Here is a 22547-nt window from a genome sequence, read left to right on the forward strand (position 1 = left end):
AAATTTGTAAGGGTTGTGACATTACAGTTAGGGAAGAGGGGGGAGAGATCAGAGCAGTATCTAATGCAATCAGGGGAATAAAGATCAAAAGCGTACCTCTTGCAGCCTCTCTGCTGTAGTCAGCCTGCTTCTGGAGCCCTGTGCAAGTTAGATTTGAGCATAACTTCTAATTAGGTATCTGGGTCATGTTTGACATGCTCTTGGTTTGGCATTGACGTTTCTGTGCTCCTACTTAGCTCTAAATTTGCCAGCTGTTTTCCTTAAATAATTCCACTTTCCACTAAAGGATTGTGTATCTTATGTAATTACACCCACAGTAGTGTGAGGCCAGTCATAGGGACACAAAGGTAGAAATAGCTCAGCATTTTACACCAGCCTTGGCATTCCTTAATGGAATCATTAAAATTTGGATTCCCATCTCTGCTGTGACAAGCTTTGTTAGCTCTGCTGAGCTCTCATTCATAACATCTAGACTTTGTCAGTTTATGTGCAGCTCCGGAAACAGCTGTCCTCTGTTGCGCTGAGTCCGCTAGGCCTTGCCTGTCAATCCAGAAATGTCAATCCAGATCAAATGCCTTTTCATGACTTCTCTTCAGCAGTCAAAGGATTTGATACCAGTCTGGATAGATTCAGGGAGGAGTTGCATGAATTTTATTCAAATAGTCTCAGACCATGAAGCATTTTCTGAAATAGGGATTCACATTATGTGAGCTAAACTAGTCACAGCACTTTAGGTGCAGATTGTGAGGGTGCTGGAAAAGTCATGCCGGGGTGTAGAGTACCAGACCAGGAAAAAACTTTGCATGTGCAGTGACATGCTAGAGATTTGTCAATCTGAGATGACTGTTAAAGCAGGGTTCATTCCATTAGAGCCCGTGCTGTTGAAAGAAACTTGAAAAAAAAAAGATGTTTCATTTTGTCAATCTCTCTTCTCTTTTCTGGGATTCATGGGCTATTCTGTTCCTAGAAAAGGCAATGCCCATTTTAGGGACAGTTTATTTGAGAATTGCATCTGCATATTGCAGTAGGTGCCTTACTATCCCATTTTTTAAAAAAATTCTCTTTTAAAATGAAGAAATCCTGATGCTGCTCCTCCTAATTCACTCTTTAGTTCCTGTCTGTTATTTTTGTGTGTGGTACCTTCCACCATTGGCCTTGCTCACTATGGTTTCTTCAAGCCTATCTCCGAATGGAGTGTACAAGAAGGATGGAGAGGGACTTGAATGGCTCAAACTAAAACAGAGTAGGTTTAAATTAGATATTAGGAAAAAAATTCTTTACTGTAAGGGTGGCAAGGCACTGGAACAGTTTTCTCAGAGAAGCTGTGGATGCCCCGTCCCTGGAGGCGTTCAAATATAGGTTGGATGAGGCTCTGAGCAGCCTGGTCTGGTGAAGTGTATCCCTGCCTATGGTAGGGGGGTTGGAATGATGATTTTTAAGGTCCCTTCCCAACCCAAGCCATTTTAGATGATAACAGTCCACATTTCTCAGGGATTAAAGCCAACATGCTCTAATGTGTGGCAAGACAGCACACAAGAATGGGAACTTGGGGGGTGTGTGGGGAGAGATTGGAAAGCTGTCACACCTTGATTGTGATGGTCATCTGTGATTGCATATTTTCATTTTTGGGTAAGAGTGATTGTTTATGGAGACCTGTTCCTGCAGAACAGGAGGGTGTCCTTTGCAGATGGTACTCAGAGATGTGGATTAATATGCTGCCACAGTGAGAGGTAAAACCTGCAGATGCTTTGTGTCATGTCTGCATGAGTCCATGGAGCCACCTTGCTGGCTTCGCTAAATTAAAGGAAGGTAGCATCTGCTCTTCAGCTGTGTCACTTGGCAGTACCTGATCAGCTTGACTGAGTCTGTGAGCCTGTTCCTGCCTGTGTCACTCACAGTTCATCCTGTCTTGTCCTGGTGCGTAGCAAACTTTATTTCTGGAGAAGTATTGTGGAATTCTGCTGTCCTAATGAAAAGCTATAAGACTCAAACAGAAATATGAATGGCAGCTGAATTTTGTTTTGTTATATAAACTTTCCCTTTTTTTAATTCTTGAACTTTGTACGTTAAGCTTTTGGTGATGAAAATGGTATTTTCATGGTATGTTTTGGGAGCACAGGATAATTTACAACCTACTCTCAGTAAATAATCAGAGATGCCAGGTAGAGCTGTAGTAGTGATGCTAATGTGCAATACCATATTTTGAGTGAGAACTTGCTGAAGGGCCTTTGGTATCCAGAGGGGTAGCACTGTATCTGTTTAGGGAATTTGCTGGACGTGCTCTGTTCTGAGGGGGGTTTCTACAGAAGAGTTGTGAGCAAGACTCTGAAGGACCCCTGGTGGTGTTGGGATACAGGCTTTCAAAGGGTAGCTTCTAACAAAGCCAGGCACAATGGGTATCCATACATGCAGCTGCACTTGGAATCCTTGTGGTGAAGGTGTCTTTGCAAGCTTCCTGTAGGTGCTGGGAGGGACAGAAGACAGGGCATGTCCTTTTCAGGTGTGTCCCTTTTCTCCTGCTTCTGCCTTTTTTCCTCATACCCTGCAGCTGCTGAAGGGAGCAGTCTCACCTACTGAGATGTGAGTGTACAGAGGATTTCTCTGAAGTGATGCTCTTGGCGTACATGGGGCAAGTTGGCAGATGGGAGCTGCAAAAGGCAGGCTCTAATTGGTAAAGTAAGAATGCCCACTTTGTGTCAAACAAATGGCCACCAGCAACCCTCTGGCCATGGATCCTGTAGTGGATATCTGGGGTAGTATATAAGGAAAAAGGCAATGTTTAGCAATATTGTGGACGTATGTTGCTTGGTCTCCAGCTGTCTGGAGTGAGAGGGACATGGTGGGGGTCATAGTCAGATGTTTTGCCATTCTGCACTCAATTGATTGTGTTTACATTTTTCAATATATGGAACAAATGGTTTTACCTCACACTAGAGGAAAAAAAAAGCCTTTTAGGAAGTGGTTTGGAATATGATTAAATATTTTCAGTGTTTTACATTGGCATATATAAAATCCTGCAAATGCACACGTAATGTACTTTTTAGCTTGTGTGTGACAGACACAAAGCTGCACTGTCATAGACATGGATTTTGGTGTTTGACTGGAAAAAATTTCAGATTAACAGGCAGATGTGTAAAAAAGTTCTTCTCTCCTTTCCTGACTAATACAGACTAATAGTTGGGCTAGACTAACATTGTAGATCCCTTTGAAATGAAATATTCTGTTGTATTCTAGTTAAGTAACCATCCCAGTTAGTTAGCTGAAGAGACTAACTTTTGTACATACAAAAGTATGTACAAAAGTACATACTTTTGTAGAGCTAGTGCTATGGAGAACCAACTGCTCTGTGCAGAAAGATCCTGCACTGATTGCCTTCAGCACCCAGGACATCTCACCCTTACTATCTCAGCATGCTTGAAGGTTTCATCTTTCTCTGCAGTTCAGGGAAATTAGTCAACCTTCCTTATCCCATCACATCCCACCTGAACATGCTCAACCTGTTACTACCCTTGTTTGCCACTTGACATCACTCCAGTTTTCTTATCTCTGAGCTGTGCTTAAGTCACATGGGTGGCTTTAGATCATGATGAATGGTGGCATTTTGATACAAAACTTGATATGTTTGGCTTTTGTTTTGTTGGTTTTTTTTTAATTTTGGATTTATAGATATAGCAGGATATAGCTATTTCTATATACATATATATTGCAATATACAAAAAAAAAAATCCACCAAGTGTGTGGTTTACAGTTAATCAAACACATGCCCTGCAGAATGTTTTGTCCCTTCAATGTTGCATTACTGAATACTTGTTCGGTTTATCTCGGCTGTTTGAGGGGCCTGGAAGGCCCGGAGGTGGCCTTGGGCAGCCCGCGTATCGAAAGACGAGAAGAGGCTTCAGTTCTTCTTTCTGGTTTTATGTTTATTAATTGTTTATCTAAAAGATGTTCTTTCAGCTCAACAGAGATCTGCTCAGCAGTCAGCCATGGGCACACTGTCTCTGCCCTCCGGGGCAGGCACCTATCTTTATACCCTTTGTTACGTGTACAATATTTATCATTTTTCCCCAATACCATCTATTCTCATTGCTGGGTGCACTCTCAGTAATAACCAATCCAAAAGTGCCACCGTGGCCAAAGAAGATGGAGGAGAAGAGGAAGAAGAAGGAGGACAGGACACACCCCAATTCCTCCATCTTACTCCTCTAAACCCCCCTGTACATAAATCTTAAACCTTGTGTCTCACCCTCTAATTAACTAATCCCTTCACCATTCACCCGGTGAAGCCCTCATCCTTGTCGTCTCCTGTGCAGGGTTAAAGTCCAGCTACCAGACACTTCTGGCAACATTCCAGGAGTCCCGAGACCCCCAAGCTGGTCTCGGAGGCTCAGCATCTCAGGACTGAGATCTTGAGATCCGACAAATACTTTCATGAAAGAAATTACCCACTTACCCTTAAGGGATAGTTTTGACGTGTGTCATTTGTAATTTTAAAAGAAATCTCTGCAGTACTGGAAGACTGATATGAATTATATGGGTCTTTATTTTACGGTGTATGAACTAAAATGCTCCCACATTGTGGATGGGTTTTTTGGGTTTTTTAAAGTGTAAAATTTTACACATGAAAGCATAACTAAAGAAAAAAATATGCCCAGATTTTCCTATAAATCCTAAATTGTTTTACAAAGTTTTGACTGCTGAATTGTAAGGCAAAAAATAACAATCTGATGAATTATAGCATTTATTCTGGGCGTATAGGCCAGCTCAAGAAAGAGATGAATGCTTGAAACCAAGCTCAGGCTCCTCCAATATCTGTGTGGCTAGGTGAAACACTTGAAATGCCCTTGAAATAAGCCTGGCATTAAAAAATGGATCTAACATTATGCCAATACATCTTGTCGAAAGCTGGTTAGATGTAGGCTCCTGAGAGCTTTTCAGTTTTGAAAATGGAACAAAAGGCTCTAAAATAATTTCTGAAACTTGTGTCCAGTATATTTTTAAAAATTCAGAAAGGTTGTCTGTACGACAACTTTTTGCTGTGCTGGTTGTTTGTCTGTGGTTGATGTCCTTTGTAGTCAAGGGATGTAACAAATCTGTCTGGGGTAGTTCTCAAAACCACAAATAGTTATTAGCCTGCCTTGGCCCAGTTTTAATCTGAGGCACTGTCCATGTGATTTTGTATTCAGGGAGGCAAAGGGTGCAAACAACTAGAGAGAAGAAAAGGAGAAACAGGGAAGGAAGTGCATTTGTTTTACTTTCAGAATTGCTACTTTAGAATACCCAATTACAGACAGCATACAAATACCCAACAATTTAGTTTCATAAAGGGAGCATTCTACACCAGCATAAACATATAATTCCTTCAAAATAGGTTTAAGACAAAAATGTGCATTTAATAACCAGATGATAAAATTGATGAGATCTTAATGGAAAAAAAATCAGTTGAATCTAAGCTAGCTGGCAACATACTTATCTCCATTCCTGACATCCTGATAATCACTGATTATACATCCTGCTAAAAGGATAAAAGCCCCTATTATTTTTTTTTCTACAGATCAACTTTCTTACATTATTTTAATACCAAAAAAGCAATCAAGCCCCATCCACATGTGTCTGTTTTCATTGGCATGTTCTTTGGCAGCCTGCTGTGGGTTTGTATGGAGCTCTCAGTCTGCACGGGGAGGGACTCACTAGTGGTCAAACTAGGCTGTATTTACAAGTAGTTATATTCTTCCCTGATATCAGAACTGAATGAAGATGCTGTTGCCCAGCCATGGCAGCTTGGTGTGATGAGAGGTCAAAGCATTTCCTGGGCTAATGAGGCAGCTCTGGTGCTATGGAGATGTTAGACAGGGACACACCAAAGGCACCAACTTCCTGACCATGTATAAAAAGCCTCAGAAAGGAAAGAGTTGAAAAAGTGATTAGCAGCTAGAGATGCCTCGTGTGGTACCCACTTCCTCATGCTGGATTGCTGGCCCTCATGGCAGTCGGCAGTGCAGACACCCTTTCTCCAGCAGCCAGAGATTCAGGTGATATAGAAACTCCTGTACAGGGGATTCCTGCAGGGTGGGAACCCCACTTGAATCACTCAGGTGCCACATGGCCCAAAAGATGCTAACTGGCCATCTCTGCCCTTAGTGCTTCAAATGGGAATTGCCAACAACTCTCTAGTTCTTGACCATCTGCAAATGCTTGAAAATTTTTCTTCTTCTTTTTGCCCAGGGTAAACCTGCTGTACGTTCTTCTGTTCTTCTTCCATGACTTGATTGCATATACTGAATCAGTTATTTACACACTTAATCTGATGTGGTAGTGAAATAAACACATCCTTTCTATTTTGTGTTTTCATTTCAAATAATGGAAAAATGTGCTCTCCCTTATAGAATCATAGAATTTTTTAGGTTGTAAAAGACGTTTAAGACTGCTGAGTCCAGCCATTAACTCAACACTGCTAAGTCCTCTGTTAAACCATGTCTCTGAGTGTCCCATCCATACGTCTTTTCAATACCTCCAGAGATGGCAACTCAGCCACCTCCCTGGGCTGCCTGTCCCAATGCTTGATAACCTTGTCAGTAGAGAATTTTTTCCTAATATCTAATCTTCTAGCTTTATCACTTGTTACATGAGAGAAGAGGGCAATCCTGACCTTGCTACAACCTCCTTTCAGATAATTGTAGAGAGTGGTAAGATTCCCCCCTTGGCCTCCTTTTCTCCAGGAGAAACAAGGCTTCTTATCTTGATTGGAGGCCAGAATTCTGTTTCCCATGGAATGCAGGAAGAGCTGGAAATCAGTTCAGCCATGTTGAAATAAGTATCTTAAATGTGTTCTTTATATTTGTTTATGGTCTACTTATAAAATGCACCGTCACTAGGGAGAGGCTAGAAGTTTTTTGGCCTTTTTTGTATTTTTCTGGAGGTTTCTATGATGTATTGTAGCCTGCTGACCCTTGCTGGACAGCAGGTGTCCACCAATGCACCATCATTCTTCCTCCTTAGCTGGACAGGAGAGAGAAAATACTACCAAAATCTCACAGGTCAAGATCCGGACAGGGAGAAATCACTCACCAGTTACTGTCACAGCCAAAACAGACTCAGCTTGGGGAAATTAACTGAATTTATAACCAATCAAATCAGAGTAGGATAATGAGAATTAACCCCAAATCTCTTAATAACCTTATCCCAGAGGCACCATCACCTCCACTGACTGGCTCAGCCTTGGCCAACTGTGGCAGACCCATCTTGGAGCCAGCAGGCACTGGCTCTGTCGGGCACAGGGGAAACTTCCAGCAGCTTCTCTCAGAAGCCCTGTGTGTAGCCCTCCCGCTGCCAAAACCTTGTCAGGCCAATCTAATTCATGTGCATAAAGTGCTTGTTTTTTATTGTGAACTGACAGCCTCAGTGAAGCCTCACAAGAACAGACTCCAGACTTGGACTTGGACTTACAGGACCTGCTATGACAGGTATTTTTAAGATCTAGCTCTAAATTTAAGGAGAGTTAAAGTCACAATACCAAAAGCATCTCTGGCAGAAACCCAGTCAGTTTGCCAGACCAGCGTTCTGGGCTTTTATAAGTGTAATTTGATGGGGTTTTTTTTATTTGTAGTGGGACATTGAAGGAAAGCTGGAGATGCTGTGATTGTATCTCATCATGTTGGATACTGGGAGGGTGTGTTGAAGGATGAGGATAAGTCATTGTCATGAGAGGAGTTTCTTTAAGAAGTAGTTTAAGAAGTAGGTCAATAATTTGTCATGCTGTACTGCACTTTATAATAAGGCTGTCATCTCCACATCTGTGACATGACTCTCTATGTGTTTTCAAATTTAAATGCATGAAAGACACGCTCATGACTATAGGAAGCAAATATAATTTCTTGCTTTTACCTTTTCTCTCACCAGACCAGCTCCTGGCAGCAAATTGTTGGTTCAGCCATAGTCTGGCAGCCTTTGCTTGGGTTTTGCTGCAAGTGTGATCAGAGCAATGAAGGGAAGCTGTTACTTGATTGGGTCCTTGGTTTTAAATTTGCATGACCTTGTTGTATTTAGATCATGTTTGCACAAGACAGTCTGTGAGTAAGCTGGTGACAGAATGTAAATATTGCTCTTTCAATTTGTTCTCTCCAGCTGGAAACAATATTCTGAGTTACCTGCCTTGGGACCTACTGTAGTTTGCTCTGATAGTAGTGTTAGCAAAATTTGCACAGCACTGACGGGTTTCAGTCTGTGAAAGTAAAACCAGAAATGAGCCTTTACAGGGCAGGGATTCTGCACAGGAGAGTAGGATGGGGGAACTTTATTGGCAAGAATTGGTATTAATGTTCAACACTATGAAGTGGCAAGGCATTTTATGTTTTCACAGTGTTAGGTAAACATCAATTCATTAATCTTTACAGCTCTCCTGAAAGACTTTACACTTTGTTCAGCCATGTATTTGTCTTTCAGGAATATTATATGCGGTCTGTCCCAAGCCATACAGGAATGTACCAGAATGAAAGTTTGGCTATCCCTGATGAAGCTCAAGTACATCCAGTAACAGAAAAGAACTTTACCATTTTTTATGTTTCACATTCAGATATATGTATGGACTGTTACAGAATTCAGAGAAAAGCATGTGCACATATCTTAGATTAAAATTTGGCCATTTAGATTTCATAAGCAAAATTTATTTTTGGATACCTGTCATTGTTTTCAACATCTATGTTCTTATTCCTGGGGTCTGTTTTCTATAGGCTTATCCTCTTGCTTCTTGTATATTTTCTCCATTGACTTCTATTACGCTCTCTTCTAACTTGTCTCTTGACATGCAGCATAAGCTAATGGAGCGTGAACAGGCTGAGAAGTTAATTTCAGAATAAATCACTATGTTGGACAGAATCTCCTGAGCTTGTGAGATAGCACGTTAGTATAAAGTGACCTGACATGCTTTCCACTGGCTTCATCAGAGCTGTGTCAGTGCCATCAGCAGTGCAATTGGTACAATACCAACACAGTTGGTACGATACCCAAAATGCTGGATACAGCAAGGGCAGGAGCAGGCACAGCCGGCCCTGGTGGGGCAGCGTGATTGCAGCTGTCTGAAGAAACTTGGCAGTTTTTAACCAAGGAATATGAGGTGTGGTCAGACTTATTCTACACACATAACTGTGTGGAGGAGGAGGAAAGACAGTTCTTTTCCAATATAACTCTGGGTTGTAGACTTTGTAATTTTATGTTTTCATAGAAAAATAGAATGCCACTTGGGATGCCTTTGCTATGTCAGAGTTAATTTGACCTGTAATTTTTTATATGGCCTTTAGAAGGGTATTTTGTACTGAGATCAATATAGTATATGCGCATATTCACTATTCTTCCACTTAATCTGGTGTCACTAAGTTACCTTGCTTTTTGTACAGTGGGATTTCTGGTCCCAAATCCTCCAAGCATAATTTTCATGCTTGTTCTTGCAGAGGGGACCATACAATTTACAATCCAGCAATTATTGTGTTCCTGAGGAGGGATTATATGAGTATACAGAGACAAAGCCATGGATTCCTGCATTTTTATCTAAGTTTTAGTGCCTGCTTCTATGTGACAAAACTTTTTGTTAGAGAGAATTGACTTCTTTATAATTTTTTCCCTTCAGTTTAACATGATCTCTTTTTGGATCTGACTTCCTTTACTTGTTTTTATTGCATTGCTTTGCAGAAAAAATTGCTGTAATACTTCTAAAATTTATTTTTCTTCTTCAAAACTTTTGTTCCTCAATACATTCTGTAACTTTTGCTTCTTACATTTCCCCTCTCTTGATTCAATTTCATTCATAAGGTCATAGTTTTAACCCTTTTGGGTGGCTAACCTGTTTTAGATGTTTTATTTTCATTTGGGAGAACAAAAAAAGTTCAGGTTACAGATATTCAGCCATATGGGTTTTCTTCTTGTGTGCAGGCTTTGCCTTTGCCTCCCCAGTGCAACATAATTGGATATGTTCATAAAAGACAAGGTCTATATAGTGCAGTAAAATGCTCAGCATTCCCACTATGTCCTGCAAACATTTCCATGTGTACCTGACTTTGTTTTGGGAGCAGGCCAATGTGCTGGCTGTGCTGGGACAGGCGACTGCTTGCCAGCTCTGCCAGGCCGACGGCACAGTGACCTGAGTGCTGTGTCTTTGTTGTCGTCTTTCTCGGAGATTTGATGCAAGATGCTGATGACTTGTTGAGTAAAAAGAGGACATTGCACATCCTCGTGAGCACGTGGTCCTAGGGTGAAAGTGAAAAATCAGCAAGGTATTCCCCTACTCTGCCTTTGCATGCCTGCTTTCAGATATAACCTGATGGTGTGACCTGTTGGATTTTACTGTTTTATTGTAATTCTGTGTCTTGATTGCCTGGAACCTTTTCCTCTCACTTCTCTTCCGCTTGAGTGACTTCAGTGGTCACAGCGTTCCTCTCTCTCTGCCGTGTCTCCCGGGCTGTGGAGAGGACAGGACAGGACAGTCCCCGCTCCTTTCCGCCCGGAGTCTGCGTTTGCTCTCCTTACCTCCGAAATCGGTCACACCTGAACACGATGACCGCACTTACAAGAGCGGTGCGTTCTCCGTCTGGTTTTCCAGCGGCCTCGCCTCCCATTCCGTGGGCAACACCACCACCTCCCGGCCGGCCCCGGCCCCGCGGCTGCCCTGGGGCCGCATGCGGCCTGAGCTGAGCCTCCCGCCTGCCTCGGGCAGGAGGAGGCGAGGAGGAGGGAGGATGCACAAAAGGTGAAACGAGGGAAGGAGCGACATGCATTTTAAATGAGAAAGTGGTCTGAAGTGAGAATGATCTGAACGCCTCGGAAGAATGTTTGTAATACTGATAAAGGTTTGTTTTCCTCGCAATGAGCGTTGATTTGCCATGACATCCAGGTGCTGCGGTCCGGGCTCCGCGGCCGGTGCCCGGCACTTTGGGAAGCAGGTTTCCAGCAGCCGTGCTCCCGCCCCTAGCCCGCCCTTGGCTGTCCGTGGCCGCCCCTCGGCCCCGCGCGCTCCCCGCGGCCGCCATGGGACTCGGGCGCGCGGCCGGCGCCGTCCTCGCTCGCGCAGCGCCCCCTGGCGCGGCCCCGCGGCATTGCGGCTCAGCCTGAGGCGGCCGCGGCGGCTGCGAGCGCACGGGCCTCGTGTGGACGCCAGGGAGGTGTATTTGCTTCTACTTTATTTTTCATTTCACTGTTTACAGGAAGACTTTTAAATTTTTTTTTTCTAGAGTATTTACATTGTTGTAGTTTCTACAGTCACTCGTGAAACTACTCTCTGAAGGTATTTTGAGAGTCTCCCAGAAGGTCTGATTAATGAAAATACGTAACAAGACCTTACAGAACACAGTGTTGGTGGACTAAGAAGAAGCTTTAGCTTTACATAGGAAGGATTTTGAGCTTTACTATTTGGAAACTAAAAGCAGCATGAATGTGTTTTGCTGCACTGCAAAGGCTGTTATGTGCAGATCTGCCCAGGCAAACTGCTGAGAAGCACTGTGAGTCCGAGGATGTTCCTGCCCCACTCACCAGGACATGGCTGAATCCGGAGTGCACAGAGCAGCTGATGTGCCCAGGGATATACCTCTAGAGAGCCAAACCAGACTGGGTTTGTCAAGAGTCTGTGGCCTTGATAAAACACCCTGATGCTCACGAGGCTTCCAGAAAGAAGTGAGTGCAGCTGCTGGGTCTCAAACCAGGGCACTGTTGGATGGCAGTAGGAAAGCAGCAGCACTCTCAGATGTGTCCCACTGCTGGCAGGTGTTGCACCACAAAGCTCTCTAACACAGGAGAACTGCTCTGATCAAGGCTGATCCAGGCTTTATGAAGGCTGCACTTTGCGCTTGGGTAGCGCCAAATACACAGCTGGGCCCGTCCTGCTTCCAGTACCTGCTGCTATCAGAAGTCATTGCTGCTTTGGAGCAGCCCATCAACTATTCCAACTCCACAGCCATGCTTACATCGAAAGGGGTTAAATAAAATGTTGGTCTTCAAATTCTTGGTGAGAAAGAAAAAAGAAGTACAGTATTTTGCTGCATTGTCTCTATCTTAGAATGAAAACCAAAATGCTCTCTAAAATTTGTAGACAGATAAGATACATGGTGTTTTGACATTAGATTCAATTATTCAAACTGAATGGCAGTATTTCAGTGCAGCTTTCAGCTTTTCAAAATGTTTCTTACTTTCAGAGGTTATTTGGTAAAATAAACTTGAAGGGTATCTCAGGCAGGAAATGTAATTTCTAAATATAGATATAAAGAAATGGTAGTGTTTACTGCTTGTGTTATGCACATCCTTAGGAAATCTATCAAATGTAAGAAAGAATAAATAACTTACTTCTTTTGAATTTGTTAATTGTGGCCAACTGATTTTTGTTTTCACTGTCATCATTAAATTGTTCTGCACATTTAAAATTCCCACTGTTACATATCTCTGCCCAAATCTGCAATGCTGGAACAAGCTGTTGCCAGCAAAATCAACTACGCCTTGCCAGTAGAAGTTCCTTTTAACACATGGCTTAAGGAGCCCGGTTTAAAATAAGGCCTCTAGTGTTAGTGCCAATATTGTCTCTTTGTTTTACATGGCACTAAGTAAATTGTCAGCAATTGCTACAGAGTTGTGGTTCACTTGGCTTTACCCTTGACTAAAAGAAATTACATGTGCTACCTTAATCCTGCTGGAGAATTGTCCTTGTTTGACTGCTGCACTCCAGGGCAGCATAACCCTAACCCTAGGCAGAGCAGTAGAAGCAGCCCTGGGCTAAGGCAGGTTCAAAGGAGAAAGCTGTGGAGGGAGCCATGTGTTTGGCATTTCTCTGTTCCCCTTGTCGTGCCTTTTGCAGCTGCAGTGTGCCTGGAGCTCTGGGCTTTGTGCTTTTCAGAACCCTAACCCCACATGTGATGATCACATGTGATTGAATGACCTAGCAGGAAAAGGGGTGGGAAAGCTGTACAATACTGATTATTTTATGAATTATGTACTCCTGGAGGGAAGAGAGTTACAGACATTGGGTCATTTAATGTTCCAGATAATGTGTACTGCATCACTGTAAACACTCTGTGTGGTTCTCAACCTTTCCTAAAGAACACGAGGGGGGAAAAAAGTAGCAATGTGTCAGGAGGAATTTGCTTTCTTAGAAAATTTGATGAAGGTAACTATGCTTCTCTGTAATTGAGATCACAGATGATCATGTTGCTGCAGTTAACACAGAAATGTGTGATCCTGGGAGAGATCTGTTGTCACCAGGGCTCTGTAAGAGATTTAAAAATTAACTTTTGCCAACAGAATTACTGCAGAAATTAATAGGAATCTGGCATAGGTGAGTACTACAATTCCAGATCTCTTAGTAAATAAATATTGTGCCAAAATCATTAAAATGCTGCAGCTTTCAGAGTACTTTGCTGTCTTGCACCACTTGGTGACCTTTACACCTTTGCAGGGAAACTGTTACAACACTGGTGAGGGAAAGGAGGACCTTGATGTAACAGCCTTTAAAATTCAGTTTGTGAATGAAGATGTGTGAAGTGACCTGATAGTCACATGCTGAAATACACCAGTCGCCTTTTACATTTTATCAATTTTTTTGTTTTCTGGAGAAGCAAATTAGCTATTAAAAATAGTAATATATCATTGAAATTTCAGAAACATTGCATTTAATTTAAAGGCTGTTCACATGAATTGAAGTAAAAATGTTTCATCCCTAACAAGGTCTAACGCAGGAGTCTTCAAAAGCCTCGATTCCAGCAGTCTCGGGGTTGCTTCCTTTGCTGTTTTGTTGCCAAATCATTTTGACAACGTGAGGAACAGCGCCTAAACATGACTATATGGCAGAGAGCCAAATTGCTAAGCTGTGTGAGCCACTTCAGTAGTCTGACTAATGCAAAGGCAGAGCACCTGGAAAAGCAGCTGGGAATTTATGATCAATTGTAGGTGTACAGGTGCATCTCAACACATCCACAGTTCTTAGTGATTTGTAAAAGATGGTAATTTCAGATGCTGTTACTAGTGCTGCTGGGAGTGCAAGGTGCCCCTTTCCTGCCTCTTGTATACCTCTATAAGGGTTCTTGAGGCAATGTGCTCATCTTCTGTGGGTGTTATAGGAGCTATGGGTTTGAATGACAGTAAGCGTGCTAATTCTTTTTGTCTTGCAATTTCCTCCCATACTTGTAGTAACAGCAATTTGATATGGGGTTGTATTTGAGGAGAGAATAAGATTTGGGTACAGGTCACACGGTATATCTCTAATTTAGGCCAAATTCTAGCCAAGTGTAGCAACAGCAGTGGGGATTGCACTGGGGTTATGGTATATCCTGGCTTCTGGAGGGTGTGTGCATTCAGGTTTACCTGCATGTTTGTTGTTGCCAGGCCTGTCTTCAGGTAGCACATGATGGCAGCTCAGGTTTTCTCAGTCAGGTGTGGGGTGTTTAGCGCAAATAAATCAGTGTGGCTGCCCTGTGCTAAGGCCAGGGCTTGGCATCTCTCAGTGTGAGCAGAGGCCAGTGAGGGTTGAAGGTGCTGAGTGTCAGGTGTGAGGGCTGGGCTGATGTGACACAGCTCTGTCAAAGTGCAGTGAGAACAACACTGAGGCTGGCGTAACACCAAACCTGTTATGAGCTGGGCAGGTCAACTGGAAAAAGGCCCTTTCTGGTATCACTTTTTTCCAGTTGAGGACCTGGTTTAAGCTGCCCTGGCAGACCTCTTTCACTGGGATCAGCTGTGCATCCATTAGGAGGTTTGCTAACTCAGCCTTACTGTCACCACTGTAGAGCAATCATTTTAAATGCAGGGCTCTTGGTGAGTAGCATCCTTCTGCTCCTCAGCATGGCTGCTTGCTTCTAGGTTTTGGTGATGGGAGGGTATTGCCATGTCTTTGGGCATGTCCCTGCTATTGTCTCTCGTGCCCCGTGAAGCTACCTGAGCTATTTTTAGATGGGCAGCCTTGTAAGGAAAGAAGTCTGGCTGTGGTATCTCTGAGCTCTTAAGATCTAATTCATCTTTGTTACCTGAGTAAATTAGCTCTCACAGAGCTCTGCACCATCATGTCATTTATTGATTCCTGCTTAGTGAAAATCTTCCTCTACAGGTCTGCATTGTGGAGGGAGTGTGTTCTTTGGTAGCCTGACCAATATGATGACAAGGCAAAAGTCCCTCTGAATAACAGGTCAGAGGAAGGAGATATTAACAGGGCTGAAAGTACACAGGAATTTGGATTTTGCAATTCTAAACCTCCATCTTTCAAATATTGTGTTCCACCTTCCCACCAAGCCTCATTTTTACTTCACATAGAGTACTATGTTTCAAATTGTTTTATTACAAGAAAGTAAACTGTAAATTCAAGATCTCAAGTTTACAATGAACAAAAAGACTCCTTAGAAACTTTGGCTGCTTTATCAAAAAGGGGTGACACTCCTGCTGCAAATGGTTGTTAATAATTCACAAACAAGATTTAAAGTGAGTATAACATAAAGGAAAACTGCTATTGCAAGAAGCTCTGAGCTGTTGTAGCTTTGATGATGCTCCTTAAGCTGTTGTAGCTTTGATGATCCTTCTTGCTGACACTGAGTGGTGCAATTACCACATGCTGATGAAGAAGAGCTGCAATTGCCACATTTTCTGAGTCAACTGAGACTCAGATTGAGCTATTTTTTTAGTTGGCATTGGTATTTATTTATATACTCATTGTAGGTAAATTTTATAAAACATTTCCTCAATATTTGTGGCAGCATACTAGAGAGAGACCTATGTGTTCCATTCCCCCCCCCCCACCATAAAAATGGTTGCTTTGTGTTACATCCCTACTGTGAGTGGTAGTCTGTACTTCCAACTTAGCTGAAATCATTGTGGGTGTCAGTGAGGGGCTTTGTGTAAGAAAAATTGTAGCACAGAGTGCTAAAGGCCTTGAGAAATTTTATATGAAATCGTTTTGCCCTTTATCATGGGGGATGTTAATTTGTTTATTTTTGTAAGCCCAGTGGTAAAAGTGGGGATAATTAACCTTTTGTCCTAGATTTATCAAGGACTCAGAACTGGTTGGGGAAGGACCCAAGACATTATTTTCATTTAACAGTGTGATTGCTATGATTAGCAGCATGAAAAGCACCTTGAGTGTCTGCTCATACACCTGTGCATGTATTTTTATGTCATTTCAACTGCTTGTGATCTTTTTTTCTCTTGCTTTTCTTATAGAAATATTTAAAGATTGCTCTGAGTTCAGGAGCAAATTGTTTAGAAAATTTGGTGCTAAAATGGGTTCGTCTATTTTCAAGAATGAAGTGACAGGAAGGGGGACATATTTTTACCCTTCCAACAAAAGCCTATCTAGACTGTGAGTTTGGAGGTGATTGACATCAGAGGCCAGGCACGTGGCTTGTTTGCCCATGAAGTATGTAGATAAGATGTAGGAAGAAGATGAACATTCACATTTTTCATGGGAAAAAAACAACAAAACAAACAAACAAAAAAACCCCTATCCTGACCAGACTGAAAACCTCCCCCTGCCATGCAGAAGTACTTAATATATTTTTAAACCATCAAAATATGTTCAGAGAATATTAGAGTTACAGTAATACTGAAAAAAGACGGGAAATAGCCAAGCAATCTTCTGTATCCTTCTGTATACGGGTATGTATAACACATTTTCTCATGGTATGATCAGGTGGTATTTTAAAATGTTTTTTAAGACCTCACTTGCTTCATTGATACTATCTGTCAGTGCAGTGTGAGGCTGTGAATGATCTGAGATCCAGGGTAACCCACCCATCAGCTGATGGCAGCCAGTGGTCAGGGCTCAGCTTAATAAGTCCCATGAGACAGGACAAGCTGTAGTCCTTGGTCACTGGTGCCACACCTGGCCACACGAGGTGTCTCATGTCAAATCCCTGTAGAGCTCCACTCATCAGTGCTTGTCAGCTCTGCCATCTCAGGACACAGCAAAAAGGCAGTTGTCTTTCCAGGCCTAAAAAGACAAATAGAGATACACACATTTGCTGAGGTTTCAGAAATACTCCTATAATTTTTATTTGTATACATACACATGTGTACAGGTGTAGGCCTTGTCCGGGACTTGTTTGGTCTGTTGGGTGACAAGCAGACCTCAGTGGGCCTTGTACCTCAGAACCAGAGGTACAGACTCCACTCCAGGCAGCGAATCTTTAGAAGTATTTCAGGATGGTGAGTTGTCCTGTCTGCCTTTGTCATTTCAGCATGTAAAAGATGGGCAAATCTTTCTTTCTGCATTTTCTGGAAGAGGTAGAACAACACAGGTTGAGTAGATACAGTATGAAATACAGGGGTAGTGACTCATCTCACCAACTGCATCTTGCCAATGGCCCCATACCTTGTGAATTTTTTAAATTATTCTTTCAGTGTCTTACCACTCATTTGTCATGTTGACAGGCAATGGCAAGCAGAGAACGCTGGCTACTATTATGGGGTCACTGAGGCTGAAGAGAAAATGCAGAAAATAGCAATAAATATAAAACTGCGGCTCTGTCTCTAAACACGTAGCGGGATAAATGGCCATTGTGAATATGTTTGCAGGTAGAAATACAGCTATTCTGTTGGTGTTAAGCAACTTCAGCTTCAAAGAAGAGCCTAAGGCAAAAAGATATGTTCCATTATAGATGAGGACGAAATAGGTGTTCAGAGGATGTTGGTTATTCTTGAACTGAGCATTTTGACTCAGAGGAAATGTAGATGTATAGAGAGGAGCACAGAGAAGATGGAAGCTATTTCTCTGCCTGGATTCGGTAACACTTCCTGTTATGAAGACATGACCAACTGTTTGTTTTCAGAGGATTTCAAATGCCCTGTTAGGGTACAGTGGAAATATATCAGAGTCAAGGGTTTTCCTTGGGTGCCCTCTGAAAGAGCTTGTGAAATGTGAGAAAATACCTTTCTGGGAAGATGAGTTACATGAGGACCATTTACCTGGCTTAATCTAAAGGAGAGGTGAAGATGATGTTTTCTTGAAGACTTACAGATAGAGGTATCCGTGTCTTGGTCTGGCAGACAACAATGTTGTAAAGAAATCATTCCAATCTTCACTGTGTCTTAGAAGGATAAATCTAAATTTTCTTATTTTAAGAAGGGCATAAGTAGTATTTCTAGGTGGGCAAAAGCAGGTTGCAGTGATAGAAACAGCCACAAGCAAATGAAAAGCCATTGTGTAAGGGTAACCCTAAAAACTGAAGGTGTTACGGTAGATGACAGAAAAGAGTTTTCATTATGACTGAATATTAATTAGTGACATGGCTATTAATGATGACAGTAATTAACAGAGGAAGGAAAGACTTGTCATTGTCCAAAGGGTGAGTAATCAGTCTTGGCAGGTGATAAATAATGGTTCAGCAAGCTCAGCAGAAAGATAATCTGTCTGCCTCAGGACAACTGGAGAACAGCTATAACATCTTCCAGGCTCTTGGCAGCATTCAGGAATTACTTCATGTTTTTAACAGAGGCAAATTAAAATTCCTGATCTCAACTGCTGCTTATATTCTGGAGTGGCTGATCACAGGAGTTCTGGTTGAGTCAGTGCCTTAAACCTTTCCTGCCCATATAAACCTTTCTTTTGAGGGGTCAGAGACTGGGGAGCCAGCATTCAGCATTACTTCAGATTTTCATTGTTGTTTGATGGAAATTGAATAGGTTCCTCAGAAGTGTCCTAGAGCTGGGACATGATCATTCTATGTTAAAATGGAGTGGGACTTAGTCCTAAATCAGGAACTATGTGTTCCTGTACTGGAAAGGGAAATGATCTGGAAGGGAGATCATGCAGAAACCACTTCACCTCCCACGGCCAATGCGATGCAATACTGTAGATGATTGTCAGGTATCAGCTCTCACGTCACTTGGGAATACAATGCCTAAGAGATCACTGCGAGCCTGTAAGGAGAGACCAAAATCAGGAGAAACAGTTTTTTGTTTAGGGGATGAACTGAAAAATCAAGAAAGATTCTGGTTTCACTTGAACCAAGAGCATTTTGTGAGGTTTTGTTTCTGACAGTATAGAAGCAGTACAGTTTGAATCTTCTTGAATTAGTTTTCTAACCATAAATGTTGTACTCTGTCTTCAAAATCTTTTTTCGTAAAAGGTAAAAGGGCACACCCGTGTTTATAAAATATAATATTTTATTAACAAACTTGTCAAAACAACATGGCTCTGAACATATTCCCCATATGTTATTCTGCTAACAGTGTTCACTAGATGCCTTTTTGCGGATAGTTTTGCACCCCTTGTACATATTTTTCTGAATAAATTTATTGTTCAAGAAAATGACATGACCTTGGGATGCATCTGGCATGATGGTTTTAGTAGAGAAAAGAAAAGTGCTGGCACCATTGCCAGAGGCACTGATTTGCTGTTCTACAAGGTACTGACTGCAGTTTTGGTGAGCTCACTTCAAAGAAGCTGATTTAAATTTGAGAAGTTGCTGAATGGTATAGGGAGAGACCATCTTAAGAGGACATAGGAAAAGTTTGGTTGGTTTAATGAGGTGGAGAGGGAGAGACAATGTGTCAGCCCTGCATAGAAACACTCAGGAGAAACTGTCAAGGAAGAATAATCATTATTTTCCTTCAATCACAATGCCATTATAAAATACATATAAATTGCACATTAACAAACTTAGGTTGTGAAGTTAGAGGAAAAGTTTATTTAAAAAAAAAAAAAGTTGGAATAACTTTCCAGATAGAGTAGTGGCAACTGAAAATGCTCCTAGGTGAAGTTGGGAGGTGTGGAGAATGACCATACTGCTGAGAATACAAGATCATGAGATTGATCCTTTAGTATCTGGTTTGCCTTCGAGGCAGGTTGAGACAATGCCCAGCTGCTGCTTGTTGACCACATCTGCTTGCGCAGTATATAAGTGAAATCAGATGCTTTCCTGATCTTCAGGAGCTCTGCTGATTCCCTGCAGGGGACAGGTCTGTTGTTTCATCTGCCTTGGGTGGAGGATGAGGTAGGTCAGGCTCATTGCTGCCTGCTGCTGAAGCCTGTCTGAACGGGTTTGCTGGTGCTCTTTGTAGTGTTCTGGATCAACTTCTATTGCCAGGGGAGTGGGAGCTGCTGTCCCCTTCTGTGTGGGGTAGAGCTCATGTTTCTAATGTGAATTTCACCTGTATGGGAGAGTCAGGCCTGCAGATGATTTCAGGACCTGAGGCACTTGCAGTACCTGCTGTGTCTCTCTGTGGCACATTGTGACTCTTGGCCTTTATTATGTCTAAGGTTTGCTGAGGAAATGGGGGTGGTTTGGGCCTGTGGGAAGCAAAATGTTCTTCTGGAACAAACATGGTAATTATGCTGCTCCTGAAGTCCCATGAGTTTGGAAGTGCTTCACACAAATCAGATCCTCTGGGATTTGTTTTGTAAGCCTGAACCAGTTTGGATGGGGCTTTGAGCAGCCTGGTCTAGTGGATGGCATCCTTGCTTGTGGAGGGGAGTTGGAACTGGATATATTTAGGTGTCTTCTAGCCCAAGCCAGTCTATGATTCTATGAAGTGTTACTGGGGCTATTAGCCTACTGTATGTGAATGCAAATATTTCTGTGGAAATTGACTGTATGTTGAGAAGGGCTTGATGTTGTGTCTGCATCCAGACATGGCATTGTTAGGTTGTGATGAATGCTGTTGCAACTTAGTATGGGCTTGCCATATTGCATCCAAGTGTCTTTGCTGATTGCTTTTGATTTTTGAGAACTCCATTAGCTGATTTGTACACACCATTATGTCTAATTTTAAACTTAACTTTCTGAGTATGTGATTTAACTAAATTTTGCTGCCCTGCCATGATGTATTTTGGTAACAGGCCTTTCTACTGAACAGGGACAAGTTTTCCCCTTCTGTGATCTCCATGCAAGCAACAGAGGTTGTATACATGCAGAGGATCAGTCCTAGAGAATTTGATGTTCTTTTTCAGATTGCAACAACTTTCATTGTACTGGATGGGCCCTGAAAATCTAATGAACTTCCTGATGGATATTAAAGGCTTGCTCCTTCCAATCACCATTCAGTTTGTGTGATCACCACCAGGTGACCACTCACAGGGGCTGTGGTTACAGGCTCTCTGAATACCACCTCTTTCTCAAAGACATTGCTTATCTTTGACATAAGTAAGGCCCTCCTATCTGTTTTTGACTGATGTTTCAGTTTTATACATTTACATGTTACAGGTGTGAGGTGCCAGTACATGCTCCTTTGTTTCCTTGCTAACCCGTGCCTGCAGAAACTTATCTCTGTATGCTGAGGTGAGAAGAAAATGAGAGAGAACAGTTACAGTGAACCATTAGACTAATATCTGACTTCAGGTATATCAAGTCTGCTATTGCACAGAAAGCCCCATGGGACTTAGTACCTGTCAGTAATCATGTAGCTGCAGTGTGGCACAAGAAGGAAAAACATTCTGAAACCTCAGTGGAAATAAAAAGCAAAACGGAATAAAGTTCATGCCAATTCTATTGCATCTATCTTAATATTATCTCTCTCTAGGGCACTCAAACCCTGTGGTCTTGGTGTCTAATGCTTTCTTAAATTTTTGTTCATTTGTTTGTTAAGGTTCTGATATTGTGCAGTGGCTTATGAAGAACCTCAGCATTGAGGATGCAGGTAAGGTGACCACAGCTGGGGAGAAATGCTCCGTCTGTATTGTGTGTGCCATTAGACAGTAAATACTATATTGCTGCAGTCTAAAATGGCAGTAAAAGAACATGGTTGATTTAAACATTGGAGGGAAGAAGAAGGAAAAGAGTTAAGAGTCAACATCTTAATTAAGTCTAATGCCTTATACTGCAACACACTGAAATACTATTGCAGGAATTTTAGCCTGTCTGTGAAACTGTTGCTACCTACAGAAGGCTGATTGAGTTTAGGTTTTGTTCCTAGACTTCAAAAAGAAGTTGGTGAACGTGGTGTGGTTAAGCTGGCAAATGCAGCGTCAAGGTTTCATGATGTGAAGAAAGGTAGCCTCAGCTGACAGCACATAGTGCCTGTGTCATTCTTGGCCGGGGTCATAGAATCTGATAATGGCTTTTAATTTATCAAAAAAAGCAAATGGATAAATGGATAATCAGCCATAAAGAATGATCAGTGCATGGGCACAATCCAAATAGTTCACTCTTCAGAGAAACCAAAATCATTTAGTCAAGAGAAGACCTATTGAGAAAAGGGGAAGAAAAGATCTGCAGGTCCAGAAGTTTCATTTCCTTTTCAGGAAAGGGAAAAAATCCAGGCTCTCACCTACCAGTTCTTAAGCTGCCTTACTGCCACTGTGTAAAAACAGAGATACAGGCAGTGTTGAATCACCCAGCAGGGCATCTCTGTATACACATCCCTTCTCATGAGTCCTGTCAAGTCCCAAATTGGAATTTCAGCTGTGGAGAACAGCTTTATTAGCTATCTGGACATGCACAAGCAGATGATTTTTCAACACTGTGGAAGATGATGCAGCTTTTGGTAGCTGGCATTGCTTGAAAATCTGCACAGATGGGCCTCTGCATTGGGGAAGGTTGCCTGGGCAGCGCTAGGATATGTAACTCCCCTTTGCAACATTTTCTCTAACAAAGGGCAAT

The 22547-nt window shown here is 42.2% G+C and overlaps 1 protein-coding gene across 15 annotated transcripts in view; it reads left to right on the top strand.

Moving 5' to 3' along the window:
• Nucleotides 1–22547, top strand: part of RGS6 (regulator of G protein signaling 6) — a 249500-nt gene that overhangs the window by 156866 nt on the left and 70087 nt on the right. For 7 of the 15 annotated variants that reach the window (XM_064713750.1, XM_064713752.1, XM_064713751.1 and 4 more), the window contains one exon: nt 21535–21585. In XM_064713750.1, coding sequence (XP_064569820.1) covers nt 21535–21585 — 51 coding nt within the window. Of the gene's footprint in view, nt 1–14035; nt 14106–14569; nt 14779–19911; nt 19944–21161; nt 21228–21534; nt 21586–22547 lie in introns of those variants that run through there. The other 8 variants (XM_064713758.1, XM_064713761.1, XM_064713764.1 and 5 more) reach the window with 7 other exon arrangements.

Source organism: Zonotrichia leucophrys, chromosome 5 (genome assembly GCF_028769735.1).
Source record: "Zonotrichia leucophrys gambelii isolate GWCS_2022_RI chromosome 5, RI_Zleu_2.0, whole genome shotgun sequence".
In the NCBI taxonomy this organism is placed as follows: domain Eukaryota; kingdom Metazoa; phylum Chordata; class Aves; order Passeriformes; family Passerellidae; genus Zonotrichia; species Zonotrichia leucophrys.